The sequence below is a fragment of the Xyrauchen texanus genome, chromosome 44, assembly GCF_025860055.1.
Source record: "Xyrauchen texanus isolate HMW12.3.18 chromosome 44, RBS_HiC_50CHRs, whole genome shotgun sequence".
Lineage (NCBI taxonomy): Eukaryota > Metazoa > Chordata > Actinopteri > Cypriniformes > Catostomidae > Xyrauchen > Xyrauchen texanus.
Window position 1 is genome coordinate 19,467,228 of NC_068319.1, and position 18,772 is coordinate 19,485,999.

At 39.0% G+C, this 18,772-nt stretch overlaps 1 protein-coding gene across 17 annotated transcripts in view; it reads right to left on the bottom strand.

Moving 5' to 3' along the window:
* The window catches only part of LOC127636503 (protocadherin gamma-C5-like), a 77,964-nt gene that overhangs the window by 36,533 nt on the left and 22,659 nt on the right, over nt 1-18,772 (bottom strand). For 2 of the 17 annotated variants that reach the window (XM_052117015.1, XM_052117004.1), the window contains exons 1-2: nt 5,228-7,263; nt 288-854 (exon numbers count right to left, since the gene is read on the bottom strand). The exons of 7 other annotated variants lie outside the window; for them this stretch is intronic. In XM_052117015.1, the coding sequence (XP_051972975.1) occupies nt 288-854; nt 5,228-7,099 (2,439 nt within the window). In that variant the 5' untranslated portion in view covers nt 7,100-7,263. Of the gene's footprint in view, nt 1-287; nt 855-4,660; nt 7,264-11,967; nt 14,437-18,772 lie in introns of those variants that run through there. 8 more of the 17 variants (XM_052117008.1, XM_052117007.1, XM_052117016.1 and 5 more) reach the window with 5 other exon arrangements.

The window sequence follows — 18,772 nt, forward strand, 5'->3', positions numbered from 1 at the left end:
GATTTTGAAATAAACCAAAGTATCTGTTTCTCTCCCTAACCACCTTCCCCCAGCTCTCTCTCTCTCTCTCTCTCTCTCTCTCTCTCTCTCTCGCACACAAGCACACACAAACTTACAGAAGTGTGCAACACTGCATTTTATAAAGTGTACAGACCTACAATGTTTCAAAAATATCAACCACATACGGAATAAAGAACTCCGAGTTGAATAGTTATCTTAAAAATGCACTCTTTCAAAGAATAAAATGATCAATTGCATTTAACCATTTAGATATTTTTCTGTCTCACCTGTTGGCTCTCGAATGTCCACGCGCTGTCTGGTAAAGACGCATCAAGCACATTTAGTGTGTCTGTGAAGTTTGTGGTGCTGCTGGGCTTAACGAGGGTCAAATCACTGAATTCTGACATTGGAGAGAGATAGGACCCAAAAGACTGACTCTGAGACATCATGTCTCCTCCCAGAACCTCCACATATTTAATGGGCCCGTCAGTGTTGAGCTGGATCTGAAGGTTTCTGTTGGGATTGTTATATCCAGAATGTGTGCGACTCAAACAGCAGCTCGAGCTGCCTCTACTGCCTCGCGCACATTTCACCAATAAGATGAAAAACGTCATCAGACACAACAAGGAGACAGAAGCCAAAGAGATGATTAGATATAATGTAATTTTGCCGGTTTTCTTGTCGACTTCCGGTCTGATCTTTCTTAAGTCTGAAATGGGCTCGTGAAACCCGTCCTCTATTAGTATTTCCACTGTAACTGTGGTGGACTGCACCGGCTCTCCATTATCCTTTATTTCAATCAGCAGTCTCTGTGAGGAGTCATCCTGCTCTGAAACAGAGCGCTTAGTCCTCACCTCTCCCGTATGTAAATTCACACTGAACAGAGACGCGTCCGTGGCCTCTGCGAGCCTGTAAAAAGCCAGGCATTGTGACCCGAGTCAGCGTCCACTGCTGTTACTTTAGTTACAAGATGTCCTGCTTTAGCAGAACGGGGCATCCTCTGGTGAGAAATAGACCCCATGGATGTTGAGGGGTAAATAACAGCCGGGACATTATCGTTCTGGTCCAGAATAAACACATGAACTGTGGCGTTGCTGCTCAGAGATGGAGAGCCATGGTCTTGAGCCTGAACTACAACACTGAACAGTTTCATTTTCTCATAATCAAATGAGCTCATGCTGTAAATTGTTCCATTCTCAGAATTAATATAAAAATATGATGATGCTGGAACTTGATTTGTACTTGAATCCAGAATTGAGTATGTGAGTATTGCGTTCTTGTCTTGATCAATATCAGATGCAGATACAGAAAACAATGAAGCACCTGCCTGATTATTTTCTTTTATGTAAACGTTATATGACGACTGTGAGAATACTGGAGGATTGTCATTCACATCAAATACTTTTACATTGACAGTCTTGACAGATTTTAAAGGTGGTACACCGGAGTCCGTTGCCACTATTTCTATATTATATTCAGAATTAAATTCACGATCTAGAAAGGAGTCCGTTATCAACGAATAATGATTATCAAAAGAAGGTTTCAATTTAAAAGGAACACCCGGAGAGACAATTAGCTCAACTTTGCCATTATTACCAGAGTCCAAATCCTTGATGTTAATCAAAGCCACCACAGTTCCGACTGTCGCATTTTCAGGAACTGGACTCGGTAAAGATGTCAGGATAATTTCTGGAGCATTGTCATTCTCATCTATAATATCTATCTGAACCGACGACTGTCCTTCTAGCTCTGGATTACCTTTGTCTTCAGCACAGACATCAAACGTATAAGATTTTTTAGTCTCGTAATCTAGATTTCCAGTTACTTTGATTTCACCGGTTTCAGCGTCAACACTAAAATCACTTCTTACATGTTCAGGCGTGTGCGCACAAAATAAATACTGTATTTCACCATTGAGACCTTCATCTAAGTCAGTGGCTTTTAGTTGTATCACACTTGAGCCAACATTGGCTGTTTCTAGAACAGATGCTTTGTATGTAGAAACGTCAAATTTTGGTTCATTGTCGTTGATATCTTGAACAATTATCTGCAATATAGATGTGCCAGATTTGACTGGATTACCACCATCTAGAGCTGTTAATATTAGTTTATGCATAGCCATTTTCTCCCTGTCTAAAGGTTTTTCAACCACTAGTTCTGGTACGTTTCTTCCATTTTTAAGAGTTTTTACATTGAGACGAAAATAATTGTTATTGCTCAGTGAATAAGTCTTTAAGCTGTTGCCACCAACATCGAGGTCTTCGGCACTTTCAAGGGTAAATCGTGTGCCTGGAGCAATCAGTTCAGATATTTTTAACGTACCATCTTTCGTATGGAAGGTCGGTGCATTGTCATTAATGTCTTGGATTTCTATTTCTACCTTATGCAACTGTAATGGATTCTCAATAACGATCTGCAATGGCATTAGACAACTGACGCTTTGTCCGCAGAGCGTCTCTCTGTCTATTCTTCCATTAACTACCAGATCACCCTTCCCTGAATCTACATTGAAATATTGGTTATTGGCCTCGGATGCTATCCGTAACTTACGCTCGGCAATATCTGAAATGTCCAACCCAAGATCCTTAGCGATATTCCCAACGATAGATCCTTCCTTTAACTCTTCAGGTATTGTGTAGCGAATCTGCGCTCCAACTGTATTCCACAATAAAGAGAAACCGAACAGCCAAAGCGCTGCCCATTTCCACCCTCCGATCCTCCAGGGTCTCATTTTTCTGTTGTGCTTGATATTCCCATCAACAAAAATGTTACTTAAATCCAAAGATAAACGAAATAGTACTCTTCATTTTCAAATAAGACTATCCTGATTGTAGTGATCAGCCTCATAACGGTGCACGTTCTCTCTCGCTCTCTAGCTCTCATCATTGTACTCCTCCTTTGGCTAGGGGAGGGAGTAGATCCATTTGTACGGTCTAAAGCATGATTGGTTCAGAGCTAAGCACTCATTCCTCCAATAGGGGCTTTGCTGGTTCATTTCAAACCCTCACTGGTTTTATTCTGTTTAAGGGACTGTTGACAGAGATGTTTAATAGCAGCAATGGTCTTGGAATCATATGACTGTCCATTATTTTGCAGGCAAATATGACGTTGAACGGTTGAAGTAAAAGGTTATAGAGTAAGTATTTAAAAATTCCCAGATATAAAGAATAAAGGTAATTATGTTTGCTTGACGTGTTCTTAAAATTCATTTGATTACATTAGGAAATAATTATTCGAGCAAATTTTAAAGTGCAATGTAAAATTTAATTATGTAGCCTACCATTTCAGAACATTATGGGTGTTTCTTTTACTTTGGACAATTTCATGTTCCATTTTTTTAAACCAACTTTTTGCAACCATTTCATTATTTCATTATTTATTTTATTTTATACTAAGTTGTTAAACTAATATGAAAAAAAAAAAAAAACCATTGATTTTTTGGTACTATTCAAATATATTTTATCTATATATTGTGTTGTTTTAGCCTTGTCCCAGACACAGAATTAAGCTATGAAAATATATTAAAACATTTTAAATAGCTACAATTTACTATTTCAATTTAAGCAAAGAATGAAATAAATATAAACTATTCCAATATTTATTGTGTGAAAATTATTTTTATCTAGTTTTTAACAAAATGTACAATCTTCCCACATTTATGTTGTATTTTTTTTTATTTGATTTGTTTACTTGTTAACTACGACAAACGTGTCAGTGAAGAGCCTGCTAAACATGTAATAGCAGACAAGTGATGTGTAGAGAAAACAAAGATAAATCAATGTATATAGTCTTTATCATGAATGCAAGATTTTGACATTGGGCATAATTTCTAATCAAGCTGTAATTTTGCCAAATTATGCAAAAATGGTGTATGTTATTTATATATACAATTTTATCTTTAAACTTTGACTTTGTCTTTGAAATACTAGCAAACAAAACACAACATTTAAGATGTGGTTGAAATGACACTATGGTGGGTATTTGCATGACTTTCAGAAAAAAATTAAAAACAAAAATAACAGAAATCCCATCTGGTACACATACAGTGTTGAATATTGTAAGTATATTAATAAATACACTAGTGAGAGTGTTAGAACATTTTTAACGAGGCTTTACTCGCTTTACTCTCTTTTTACTCACAGTGGTAAAAGTGGCCGAAGTTGTAGAAACAGCCTTATATAATACATTGTTAAGAGAACATTTACTATTAAAAAGTTTGTCTTTGTTAGACTTTTTTTTCCTCAATGCTGTACAGGAAATTGTCCACCATGTTGGTGCTGAAATAAAACACTATTTCTCTCCACCCCCTCTCTCTCTCACTTTCACTCTCTCACTCTCCATCTCTCTCTCTCTCTCTCTCTCTCTCTCTCTCTCTCTCTCTCTCACTCACAAACACACACACACACACACACACACACACACACACACACACACACACACACACACACACACACACACACACACACACACACACACACACAATTATAAAGTGTACAAACCGATCATGCAATGTTTAAAACATGTATCGACTTCCACAAACAATGAACTTTCCGAGGTGAAAACTTTTCTCAACATTCTTAAATATCATTAATTAAATGATCACTCATTCATGCAATTCTCAATTTCTACTGATTTCTCTAGATAATATTCTGTGTCTCACCTGTTGGCTCTCGAATATCCACGCGCTGTCTGGTAAAGACGCATCAAGCACATTTAATGTGTCTGTGAAGTTTGTGGTGCTGCTAGGCTTAACGAGGGTCAAATCACTGAATTCTGACATTGGAGAGAGATAGGACCCAAAAGACTGACTCTGAGACATCATGTCTCCCCCCAGAACCTCCACATACTTAATGGGCCCGTCAGTGTTGAGCTGGATCTGAAGGTTTCTGTTGGGATTGTTATATCCAGAATTTGTTCCCCCTATACAGCAGTTTGAGCTGCCTCTACTGCCTCGCGCACATTTCACCAGTAAGATGAAAAACGTCATCAGACACAACAAGGAGACAGAAGCCAAAGAGATGATTAGATATAATGTAATTTTGCCGGTTTTCTTGTCGACTTCCGGTCTGATCTTTCTTAAGTCTGAAATGGGCTCGTGAAACCCATCCTCTATTAGTATTTCCACTGTGACTGTGGTGGACTGCACCGGCTCTCCATTATCCTTTATTTCAATCAGCAGTCTCTGTGAGGAGTCATCCTGCTCTGAAACAGAGCGCTTAGTCCTCACCTCTCCCGTATGTAAATTCACACTGAACAGAGACGCGTCCGTGGCCTCTGCGAGCCTGTAAAAAAGCCAGGCATTGTGACCCGAGTCAGCGTCCACTGCTGTTACTTTAGTTACAAGATGTCCTGCTTTAGCAGAACGGGGCATCCTCTGGTGAGAAATAGACCCCATGGATGTTGAGGGGTAAATACCAGCCGGGACATTATCGTTCTGGTCCAGAATAAACACATGAACTGTGGCGTTGCTGCTCAGAGATGGAGAGCCATGGTCTTTAGCCTGAACTACAACACTGAACAGTTTCATTTTCTCATAATCAAATGAGCTCATGCTGTAAATTGTTCCATTCTCAGAATTAATATAAAAATATGATGATGCTGGAACTTGATTTGTACTTGAATCTAGAATTGAGTATGTGAGTATTGCGTTCTTGTCTTGATCAATATCAGACGCAGATACAGAAAACAATGAAGCACCTGGTGGGCTATTTTCCTTTATATACACTATGTATGAGAATTGTGAGAATATTGGAGGGTTGTCATTCACATCAAGCACTTTCACATTTACAGTTTTCATAGTTTTTAAGGATGGTACACCAGCGTCTGCGGCTACTAATTCTATGTTGTATTCTGCATTGACTTCACGATCCAAATGTGTGTCAGTTACCAAAGAATAATGATTATCGAATGCTGGTTTTAGTTTAAAAGGACTGCGACCAGAGATATTAAGATTTACTTTACCATTATTACCAGAGTCCAAGTCCTTTACGTTGATTAGAGCCACTACAGTACCAACTGATGCATTCTCTGAAACTGGGCTTGGTAAAGATGTTAAAATAATTTCTGGAATGTTGTCATTCTCATCAATAATGTTCAGCCTCACTGAAGAATGGCCCTCCTGCTTTGGACTTCCTTTGTCTTTTGCGCAGACATCAAACGTGACTAATTTTATTAACTCGTAATCCAGCTTTCCAATCACTGTAATTTCTCCCGTTTCAGCGTCGATATTGAAAGATTTCCTCACGGGATCTGATGTATGTGCACCGAAAAAATACTGTATATTACCGTTAGGTCCTTCATCTAAGTCAGTGGCTTTTACAGTTAAGACACTTGATCCAAAAGGAATACTCTCCAGCACAGACACTTTATACTGCGATTGCTCAAATTTGGGCTCATTATCATTAATATCTTCAACGATTACGTGTATCAATATAGTTCCCGATTTCACTGGATTACCACCGTCTAATGCTGTTAAAATGAGCTTGTGCACAGACTGTTTCTCTCGATCAAGTGGTTTATCAACTATCAGTTCTGGTACTTTCTTACCATCTTCAAGGATTTTCACATTTAAACGGAAAAATGCGTTATTACTCAAAGAATAAGAACTGAGACTATTGCTACCAACATCTAAATCCTCGGCACTTTCAAATGGAAATCTTGCGCCAAGAGCTACTGATTCGGCAATTTTCAATACATTATCTCTTGTGTGAAAATTCGGTGCATTGTCGTTTATATCCTGTATTTCTATGTCAACACGATGTAGCTGTAATGGATTCTCTACAACAATTTGCAATGGCATCAGGCAACTGCCGCTTTGTCCACAGAGTGCCTCTCTGTCTATTCTACCATTAACTAGAAGCTCACCATTTCTTGTATCCACACTGAAATATTGCGTACTAGAATCAGAGGCTATCCTTAATTTACGATTAGCGATATCTGAAATGTCCAGACCAATGTCCTTTGCAACGTTTCCAACAACAAATCCTTCCTTTAGTTCCTCAGGTATTGTGTAGCGAATTTGAGCTCCAACTCTGTTCCATAATACAAAGAAACCAAACAGCCAAATCGCTGCCTGTTTCCATTCCCGGATGCTTCTCATTTCCCCAGGGATTTTAATCTTTCCATCAATGAAAAAAACGCTTAAATCCCGAGATAAACGTTATTTTTCCTCATTATTTTAAGATTGTAAATCCAGTCCGATCGAGTAGTCGGTTTTGTGGTGATCAACTTCATAGGCGCGCGTGTATTCTCCTCTATAGCTCTCATCAGTCACCGTAGTGCTGCCATGATAAGGGAGGGAGTAGATTCCTTTGTACTGCTTGCATGTCATTGGTGCTGAGCTCAGTGCCATGTTGTCCAATGGACGTCAGAGTCTCTCTTAAAGGCGTAAATACTCATTTTATTCTGAAAAAATACCATTTGTGTGTTGTTACAAGCCAACAAAAGGTATAAAGGTATACTTAAATGAATATGAATGCATTGCACGGTCAAATTAATGACTTTTCTACAAGATGAATTCAACTTTACAAACTGCATTTGTTTTCTGCTTTACATTTTACACAAAATGTTACACTATAAAAAGGAAATGCAAGAGACTCTCTTTCATTGAAAAGTATCATATATGCTGCATACCATACTGCAAAAAAAAAAAAAAAAAATCGTTATCCACTGGATAAGAAAATTAGTAAGCCATGACAACTTATTATTAGAGACCATGCCTGCTTTTTGGAATCTAAATAATAATTATTAAAATTAACACTCTTTTAACCTTTTTCATATTTGAACTAATACTGAGTTCAAAACAAAGTTTACCCAAGTAGATTTTTCGAACTTTGTAAGTGTGTTGCTGTCCAAAGATGTGGTGCTGAAATGTGTTCAACACACAATTTATTTATATATAAATTTATTTGGACATGAGCGTCTTTTTTCAGGTAGACAAGGTGAAAAAAAATCACCTGTAAACACACAGAACAAAGCATTTGGAATTATGACGTTTTAATGCAGTGGAAGCATCTCTGAAGATAACAAAAGTTTGTTTACCAATTGGCTTTTGAACATTCACGTGCTGTCTGGTTAAGACGCATCAAGCAAGTTTAGCATATCTATAAAGTTTATAGTGTTGCTGTGATAACGAGGGTCAAATCACTGAATTCTAACGTTGGGGAGAGATAGGACCCAAAAGACTGACTCTGAGACATCATGTCTCCTCCCAGAACCACCACTTAATGGGCCCGTCAGTGTTGAGCTGGATCTGAAGGTTTCTGTTGGGATTGTTATATCCAGAATGTGTGCTCCTCAGACAGCAGCTTGAACTGCCTCTACTGCCTTTCTCTCTATCCAGTGGCTTATTATCAACAAGTTCTGGAACTTTTCTTCAACATGGTAACATCTCACAGCAAGAACTGGCAAATCTTGTGCAGTCCTTGAGGAGGAGATTCACTGCAGTGCTTAATGAAGCTGGTGGCCACACCAGATACTGACAATTACTTTTTATTTGGATTTTAACCCAGACTGACAGAGTGCAGGACCATGACCCAGCGTTCCAAAACGGGAACATCAAACAATACACAATAGAGACAAAACGAGCAACTAACATAAAACACAACACAACAGAAATGGAGGGAAGGGAGGGAAACCAAAGAGGGAACTTAAAGAAATGGACTGGGTCCTGCAGCCTGGGGGGAATCGCCTCAGGGTGGAGGTGGGATCTGGCGGCCTGGGAGGAGGCCTCAGGGCAGAGGTGTTTTCTGGGGGCCTGGGAGGAGACCACAGGGCAGAGGCGGGGTCTGGCAGTCTGGGAGGGGGCCTCAGGACAGAGGGGACAGAGTACTGGGTGGCGGACGCTGGACAGGGGTCAGTGAACTGGATGGCGGCCGCTGGACAGAGTTCAGGAGGGATCGGCTCAGGGGGCATAGCCGTGAAATGCTCAGGGGTGGAGCCATGGAAGGCTTGGGCACTGGCCGCAACAGGGGAACAGCCTCCATGGCCGTGAACACCGGCAGAGTCTGGGGAACAACCTCTGTGGTCATGGGCTCTGGCAATAGCAGGAAAACAGGCTTCATGACTGTGAGCACAGGCTGTGACAGGGAAATGGCCTCCATGGCCAGGAGCAATGGCAGCGACTGGGGAGCAAGAGCCCTTCTCCTCCTGGCAGCCGGGGGCACTGATGTGGGAGTGGCTGTCATGACCAAAGATGCAGGCAATGGGATGGCCAAGGCTTCAGGCACTTTCTCTGGGAGACAAACTGAACCGAACCAGACAGAAGGGTCAGGATCCAGACACCATGTTCCAGACATGAAACAAGACCGACCAAAAACACCAGACAGACATGGGATGACAATTTCACTGTACCCTTTAGACAAATCCACAGATGTACAGATTGACAGGATCCTGGCAGTCTGGTATTGCCAAATAAAATCTATAAAATTAATGGTTAATTTTTTATTTGTGTAAAATAATGTGATTTTTGTGTATAGTGAAAAGAGTTTTTTTTTAATGATTTGATAACATGAGAAAAAGGCACCATGATAGCAGTAAAAAAAAATATATTTAAATATATATATATAATATTATACTGTAATTGCGGGACACACATCTGCGAAAACTAGCACGGGTGCAGTAACATGCTGAATTTTCAAATGTTTTTTTTGTTTAACTGCATGAGTTATATATATATTAATTAACCATTCATTTTATATATATATATATATGACACTCCGTACGGGACTCGAACCAGCATACCCGGCATGGGAGATGGGTGCGCTAACAAGGAGGTTAAAGGCTACAACCTATAGCATCAGTTGCTAGTCCTCCTCTTGAGGTCAGGTGAGTGAGGTTTATATACATTGCAGGTATCTATCAGCTGGGTCTTGATACACTCACCCCCTAAACCTCACTCCCATCTAGGTCACGGAACCATTGTGATGCTCCTGTTCTACCCGCTCCGTATGAACCGGTGTCTCCGGCATGGGAGGCGGTGCGCTAACAACGAGGCTAAAAACTACATCCTCTAGTGTCAGTCGCCAGTCCACCTCTTGAGGACTGAGTGAGGTTTATACACATTGCACAGCTATCTATCAGCTGGGTCTCATTACATTTATATATATAAGGGAAATAGAATTACAGTGAAAATTATGGGTACTCCAGAGAAGCTTGTGCATCAGCATTAGAAGCTTAAAATTTCCCGCCCTTACTGAAATGGAAAATATGATTGGTTAGCAAATATCCAATCACATCTGAAATGAACGTTTTGATTGGTTGATCAGCTTAGTCTGAATGTCTGTCTTGCCAGTGCCATCAGTTGTGCTCCTGCCTCTCCATATGCATTTAGAGATGACCTCTGTACACTTAATAAATAAATTACTAAATACACATTCACTCAATGGTGCTGCAGTATCGTGTTAGCAGATATAAAAAGTTCCGGGTCAAAAGCCTACTTGTTGTTCTGGCGGCCATACTTATCATCACTTATTTTAGGTTGGCATATGCAAAATCCTAAGAAAGATAGGTTGGCATACAGCATATGCTTGCGCAAACCCTAGACTACACTACTGTCTGAGAGGTAAAACGCCACTGAGTGTTAGAAGAAAGTGATCAAAAACATTTCAGCTCCATCATATTGGTCAACGACAAGGTATCGGGCATGCTAAGTCTGATCAAGGGCTATTCCTTCACAATTATAGATTTCAATGCAGTTAAACATATAATAGCTATCATATAAGAAACACACTAAAGACGGTTTAGGGTGTGGTTTCCTTAAAGAAAAAAAAAACAGGAAACAATTTCCACGTAAAATTGCTGGTACATTTATCAGACCATATTTTCAAGTAAAGGCTACACACAATTCTTTGTGGCTTTACTTAGTACTTTAATCAAGTAGAGTTAACTTTGCAATACTCTATTGCAAGTAAATTTTGCACACTTTCTGTTTGTAAATTTTACTCAAGCAATTAATGTGACGATGAATCATGCCATGCTTTTAAAAGTATACTGGCATTTCAATGCCTTTTTTTAATGTACTTAATCACATGACACATGGAAAAACGAGCTGTGCATGCAAACCTCAAAATGTTGTGGATAATGCATGGTGACGGTAACAATCAACAGAATCTTTTTGATTATGAACCTTAATTTTGTGTATAAAATGAACTTCAGACTTCACAAAACAAGAAATTACCAAAGGTAGCAACAAAAACAACAATACAATTTATGTAAATCAACTTGCAAACAGTGAAACTATGCAAGCTCATTCATTATTCAAGCCCTGAAATCACTAGCTTCGAAAATGTAAGTAACATTTGCAATTTTTTTATTTGCATTTGATTTATTTACCTGTAAAATGTACTCAAATTAGCAAATAATTTGGTTTTCTCCTTTAGGATTCAAACATGAATATGCATTGTTAAGATAACAAACATTCGTAAATACTATTTACTTATAAGCTAGAACATTCATGTTTAAAATAAGTACGTATAATTTTGATTAATATTTTCAAGTTCACATTTAAACTAACGTATTCAATGTAGAAAGTACTTAATCTTTTCTGCTATATTTACTGATTTTTCTCGTTGCATTTTCACAACAATCCTCTTAAATTTAAAGAAACACGTACTGTAACTCGGCCAAAAAAAAATAAATAAAAATAAAATTCTGAGAGACATTCAGAATTCCCATTACAAAACGTTAAGCGCTCCAGCAAAATAAGGAAAACACAAGGCACAAAATAGACAAAAATACCAACACAGCATGGAATAAAAAGTAAAAAACATAACTTACGAAATAATAATACCGTGTCCTTAAAGTCTCATAAATGAAAGCAAAATGTGAATTAAAACTGTTAAGACAGAAGTTTAGAAGTTTATAAAGTGCATAATCGTATGTTTTGTTTCCTCAGATGACGATACAAATACGGGAAAGAAGGATAAAAGAAAAATAGCCTACTAACTTAAAATATTTCACTACACTCACCTGTTGGCTCTCGAATATCCACGCGCTGTCTGGTAAAGACGCATCAAGCACGTTTAGCGTGTCTGTGAAGTTTGTGGTGCTGCTGGGCTTAACGAGGGTCAAATCACTGAATTCTGACATTGGAGAGAGATAGGACCCAAAAGACTGACTCTGAGACATCATGTCTCCCCCCAGAACCTCCACATATTTAATGGGCCCGTCAGTGTTGAGCTGGATCTGAAGGTTTCTGTTGGGGTTCATGTATCCAGAATCGGGTCGCCTGACACAGCAACTTGAACTGCTAATGGTGTTTCTAACACATTTCACAATCAAAGCGAACAATGTCAACAGAGACAAAACTGACACGGTACCCAAAGAGATGATCAAATACAACGTGATTTTACCGCTTTTCTTATTGTTCTCGGTAGTTTTCATACTAAAATCCGAGATGGGCTCATGAAACCCGTCCTCTATTAGTATTTCCACTGTGACTGTGGTGGACTGCACCGGCTCTCCATTATCCTTTATTTCAATCAGCAGTCTCTGTGAGGAGTCATCCTGCTCTGAAACGGAGCGCTTAGTCCTCACCTCTCCCGTATGTAAATTCACACTGAACAGAGACGCGTCCGTGGCCTCTGCGAGCCTGTAAAAAAGCCAGGCATTGTGACCCGAGTCAGCGTCCACTGCTGTTACTTTAGTTACAAGATGTCCTGCTTTAGCAGAACGGGGCATCCTCTGGTGAGAAATAGACCCCATGGATGTTGAGGGGTAAATAACAGCCGGGACATTATCGTTCTGGTCCAGAATAAACACATGAACTGTGGCGTTGCTGCTCAGAGATGGAGAGCCATGGTCTTTAGCCTGCACGTGGATCTGAAACACTTTGATTTTCTCATAGTCAAAGGATTGCATGCTAAATATGCTCCCGTTATCTGAGTTTATGTAGATAAAGGAGGAGACAGACAGGTCTTGAACTTTAGAGTCCAAAATGGAGTAAGAGATTTTGGCATTTTCACCCAAGTCTGGGTCATTGGCGGCCACTGAGCACAATATTGAATCATGGACACTGTTTTCTTTAGAATAAACTGTATAAGACTTCTGAGAGAACAATGGAGGGTTGTCATTTACGTCCGAAATGGCTAATGTGACTATTTTACTAGTAGACTTCGGAGGCGAGCCGGCATCAACTGCGTTTAATTTAATTTTATACTCTGAAAAGGTCTCTCTGTCCAGGGGTCCATTTGTGACCAAGGCGTAATGATTGGAAACTGTAGTGCTCAGTCTAAAGGGTGTGCCAGGAGCTAACGTAAGCTTCACTTTCCCGTTCTCTCCTAAATCTGCATCTTTTGTACTTATTAATGAAACTACTGTGCCATTAGAGGAGTTTTCAGGAACTGGACTTGAGAGAGAGGTAATAATAATGTCAGGTGCGTTGTCATTTACATCATTAACTTTTATCTTAACGCTGCAGTGACCCTCCATTTGAGGATTCCCTTTGTCCTTTGCAACTATATCAAATTTATGTAAGTTTGCTTTTTCATGGTCCAATTCTCCTTTAACTGTGATGGCCCCTGTTTGTTGATTAATATTAAATAACGCCGTATCGGATGTTTGGTCTGCAAAGAAATACTCAATTTCCCCATTTAACCCATCATCCAAATCTATAGCGTTGACTCTTAAAATGTCTTTATGAATCGATTCGTTTTCATCAACATTAGCTTCATAGAAGGGTTTTTCAAATTCAGGAGCGTTATCATTATTATCCAAAACCACTACTATGATTTCGCATGTACCTGTGCGCACTGGATTGCCTCCGTCAGCTGCCGTTAATTTTAATTTGTGAACAGCCTGTTTTTCTCGATCAAGAGGTTGTTTCAATACTAGTTCTGGAATTTTGACACCATCTTGAGTTTTCACATTTAAAACAAAATTATCATTAATGCTCAGACTGTATGATTTTAAAGAATTCGATTGTACGTCTGAATCAATGGCGCTCTCTAAGAGAAACCTAGCGCCAGAATTAATAGATTCTGGTATATTCAGTATGCGCTCATTAGATTTAAAAATGGGCGTGTTGTCATTGATATCTTGAATTTCAATCTCAACTCGATGCATCTGAAGAGGATTTTCTAAAACAGCTTGAAGAGGCAAAACACACGGGACATTATATCCACATAAATCCTCTCTATCAATCCTTCCATTCACAATGAGGTCGCCCTTTTCCACATCCACAGTGAAATACTGCTTACCGGTCTCAGATGCTATTTGCAGTTTACGATCTATAATCTTAGATATATCCAAACTCAAATCTTTAGCAATATTTCCGACCACAGATCCATCCTTTAGCTCTTCTGGAATTGTGTAGCGAATCTGCGCTTCTGTTGTACTCCAAAGAAGAATATAGACACAGCACCACCAAATTCTCCTCAGAAAAAATAACGATTCCATCATCTATGGATATTGACGTTTTAGCCAAACCTCCTTATTGTTTCAAAATATTCACAACGATTGCATAATCCCAAACAGTGCACTGATGACATATTTCCAATTAATATTAGGGGTCTTTTTCGTTAAAATGTCTCATTCAAGCGTTGTCTATGATCGAAGCTCAGAAAGATGCCACAGCTGTGGGAGGTAGTGGATCTCTTTGTCCAAGTCTTTACATCATTGGTACTCTGAGCATTTCCCTTCAACCAATCCAGTTCACTAAATATCTTAAAGGGGTAGTAGGAGTTAGGAACCCAGCACACGCACGCAGTGATATAAAGGACATATCTAGAAACATACAACTTAAGACATTGTGTAGTTTAGTAGTAGTAGTAGTAATCATAATATTAATGTCTTAGTAATAATGTAATAAGTAACCATGTTATGTATGTATACAGGTTATTTATTACTTATTTATCCACATATATATATATTTGTTTATATATATATATATATATATATATATATATATATATATATATATATATATATATATATATATATATATATATATATATATGTGGATAAATAAGAATACGGTTCTGTCATATGGTGACAGAGAGAAGCGCAGCAATACTTCTGCAACGTTTGAGCGGTGTGTGTGAGGAGGTTATTGCTGGAGACTCAAGATAATTCTATATTTTCACAACACAAGATATTCAATGTATTTTTTTTAAAAGTTCTTAATTATAATAAAATGTGTTAAGGTTTCTAAAACCGAAAATAGTAATTAAAGCACCCTTTTTATCCGTACAAGACTGTATGATCCTCCTGCAACAAAGGAGCTGTTGCAGTGTGAGGTGAGCGTTTCAGCACTAGGCGGGTGAACAGCGCCACACAGGCGGCGAGTTCCAGCAGCTACGCTCATGTGTTCGCATGCGGTGTGTGTGGTAGTTATTGCCGGAGGCTCAAGATAATTTAAAATTTTAATATGATCAATGCGATAGTAAATGGCTTCAAAAATGCAAGTACACGAATTCTCACATTACTAGGTAAAGCACCCTTTGTATCCGTACAAGACTGTATGATCCTCCTGCAACAAAGGACCCAATCATGAACAAGGGGAGAGAGAGAGATAGAGAGAGAGAGAGAGAGAGAGAGAGAGAGAGAGAGAGAGAGAGAGAGAGAGAGAGAGAGAGAGAGAGAGAGGGAGAGAGAGAGAGAGAGAGAGAGAGAGAGAGAGAGAGAGAGAGAGAGAGAGAGAGGGCACATCTTTCTGCCCTCTCTCTGGACAAACACACACTCACAAACACAATGTGATGTGATATGGTCAAATAAATAATAATAATAATAATGTATATATTGCTGTTATTTATATATTACTAATAATTATATTATGTACTGTCCAAGTTATTGGACAACATTTATTTTGCTTTTATTTTATTTTATTTATTCTATATGATGCTTTGGCAACATTGTTTTTTGAAACTTTCATGCCAATAAAGTCCATTGAATTGAAAAATTGAATTGAATTGAATTGAGAAAGAGAGAGAGAGAGAGAGAGAGAGAGAGAGAGAGAGAGAGAGAGAGAGAGAGAGCGCGAGAGGGAGAGAAAATAGATGAGATGCTGCTGTGTGTGAGTGAGCGTTTCAGCACTAAGTGGGTGGACAGCGCCACACAGAGGGCCAGTTAAAGCAGCTACACTCATGTTCACATGCAGTGTGCACTGTGGGGTGTGTGTGTTTGGGGTAGTTAATGCTAGAGGCTCAAGATAATTCTACGTTTTAATATAATCAAAATTATATTAAATGGCTTTTTAAAAAGTCTTTACTTATAACCCTATAATGTGTTTATATTTCTAAAAATGTCAATGTAACAAAAGGACCCACTGTGAGGAGGTAGAGAGCAAATATATGAGCTGCTGCACTGTGTGAGTAATCGTTTCAGCACTCGGTGGGTGGACAGCGCCACACAGGTGGCGAGTTCAAGCAGCTACACTCGTGTGTGTGTTTGTGTACTTGCGCGGGCGCGCGCGTGCGTTTTTCAATTGACCTGTTGTAGCCTATATAAGCAATATCACACTAGCAATCGTGCTATATGGCCCTACATCAATAATTACCTACGGTACGAGGCCGCAATCACAGCAGTGCTGATGTAGGGCCATGCATTTACTGTATTAACATATTTTCCTCACATTAAGCCACCAAAAGCAAGGACGGATTAAAGGGTAACTAAACCCTAAACCAACTTTTTTTAGTTAATGATCTGTAAGCATGGGGCTTTATTAGTACTGGTCATTGATTCAAGTAATTTTTTTGACATTTGTGTATAAAGTGTTTTAATTCTACAATATATGGTGTAAAAACGTCTGAGTGCTGCCCTCTTCAGGTTGAACGGTGGCTACTGCAGTTGAATTTTCCTATTGGCTGTTGCGGTACTTCGTGACGTAAGCGGTGACAGCTGACGTAAGCAGGTTCCAGCTCACCACGCCAGATTCATGTACATGTCGTCTTGCGACCGTGTAAGGAATAATAATAACATAGAGTCTGACAGCAGCTGTCAATTAATCCGTCACTACGAGTCTCAGGTGCGTGTTTACATAGAAAAAACAATGAAGGTGTGAACAGTCCGTAACTCGCCCTATAGCCTACTTGAAAAACTGATCCGAACCTGTCCTAAAATCTGAAGGTTTTTCGGGTACCGTCGGACTCAGATCTTGTTGAAGACCGCTAAACACGTTCAGAATAACCGAATAGGGATTTTCGTATTTGAATACCATAGACTGAACAACCGGGCACTCTTATCATTTCAGAAATGTTATTGTGACTTTGCCAACAACAAAACTCGTAAATGTATATATACATTTTAATTTATTTTGTTTGTAGGCTTTGTATAATTTTTATAATAATGTATTGCTTGATCAAAATACTATTTGCATTTGTATAAAAAGTTAAAAATTAGCACTGTTAAATATCTATCTAAAATGTTTATACTGGATATTATACCCACCATTGGTTAGGGTGCCTTAAGTTAGTTCTGTGCCTGGGGCCCAACATTTGGTGCTATGCCCCTGTGTGTTTGTGCGTGTGTGTGTGCGTGCGTGCGTGTGTGTGTGTGTATGTGTGCTTTTGTGTGTGCGTGTAGAGCAAAGCCATTATATATGTCTGTTGTTATGGCAAAATTATCTCTATCTGTATTCGGATAGAATACAATGTGGGCGGGCCTTAAACCTGAAGTGCGAATCGAATTTTTTTTTGTTAAATTACATGTGGACAATTAGAGAAATGCAGTTGAATAAATAGCAGAAGCAAGCTAGTATTTTTCAGAAGAGAATAGCGGGAAAATAACGAGCATATTTTAATATCTTCGTATCACGTGTGATACATCAACATAGACATTTCGAGAAGTGGAGTTAATGTTACTCTTGGCAATCTCAGATTTCTGAGACGCGCACAATAAACGGAGACTACAAACGGGTCGAGACCGCGGCCATCCGATTCAAAACGCATTTGCATTCATAAGGTTACACATTTAGTACTTGCTTCATTTTAAAGACATACGTTCATTAGTTCATAATTGTGTTGTAATTTTGAATATCTTTATTTAAAATATAGCTTTATCCTTGCGCATCTTGGATAATCAGTCTAACGAATATTTGTTCCATTGTTTGGATGAATTCGTTATTCGTTTGAAAGTCATTATTTGTGCCTTTCCTAATAAGATCTTTGGGCACATCCCTAGTGGTAGTTATTGCTGGAGGCTCATTATAACTCTACATTAGCTTTTTAAGAAGTTTTTAATTGTAAGCCTAGATGTGTTAATGTTTCTTAAAACGAAAATGCAAGTATACGAATTCGCATGTTACTAGTAGTAAAAGCACCCTTTGAGCACCCTCCTGCAACAAAGGACCCAATCATGAACAAAGAGAGAGAGAGATAGAGAGAGAGAGAGAGAGAGAGAGAGAGAGAGAGAGAGAGAGGGGGGAGGAGGGAAAATAGATGAGATGCTGCAGTGTGTGAGTGAGCGTTTCAGCACCAAGTGGGTGGACAGCGCCACACAGAGGGCCAGTTACAGCAGCTACACTCATGTTCACATGCAGTGTGCATTGCGGTGTGTGTGTGTGTGGGGTAGTTATTGCTGGAGGCTTAAGAGAATTATATATTTTAATATGATAAATGCAATATTAAATGGTTTTAAAAAAGTATTTAATTAAAAGCCTAACATGTGTTAATGTTTCTAAAAAAAAACAAAAAAGCAAGCACAAGAATGATCATATTACTAGTTAAAGCACCCTTTGTTTCCGTACAAGACTGTATGATCCTCCTGCAACAAAGGAGCAAATCATGAGCAGGGAGTGAAAATAGACGAGCTGCTGCTGTGTAGCTGAGCGTTTCAGCAC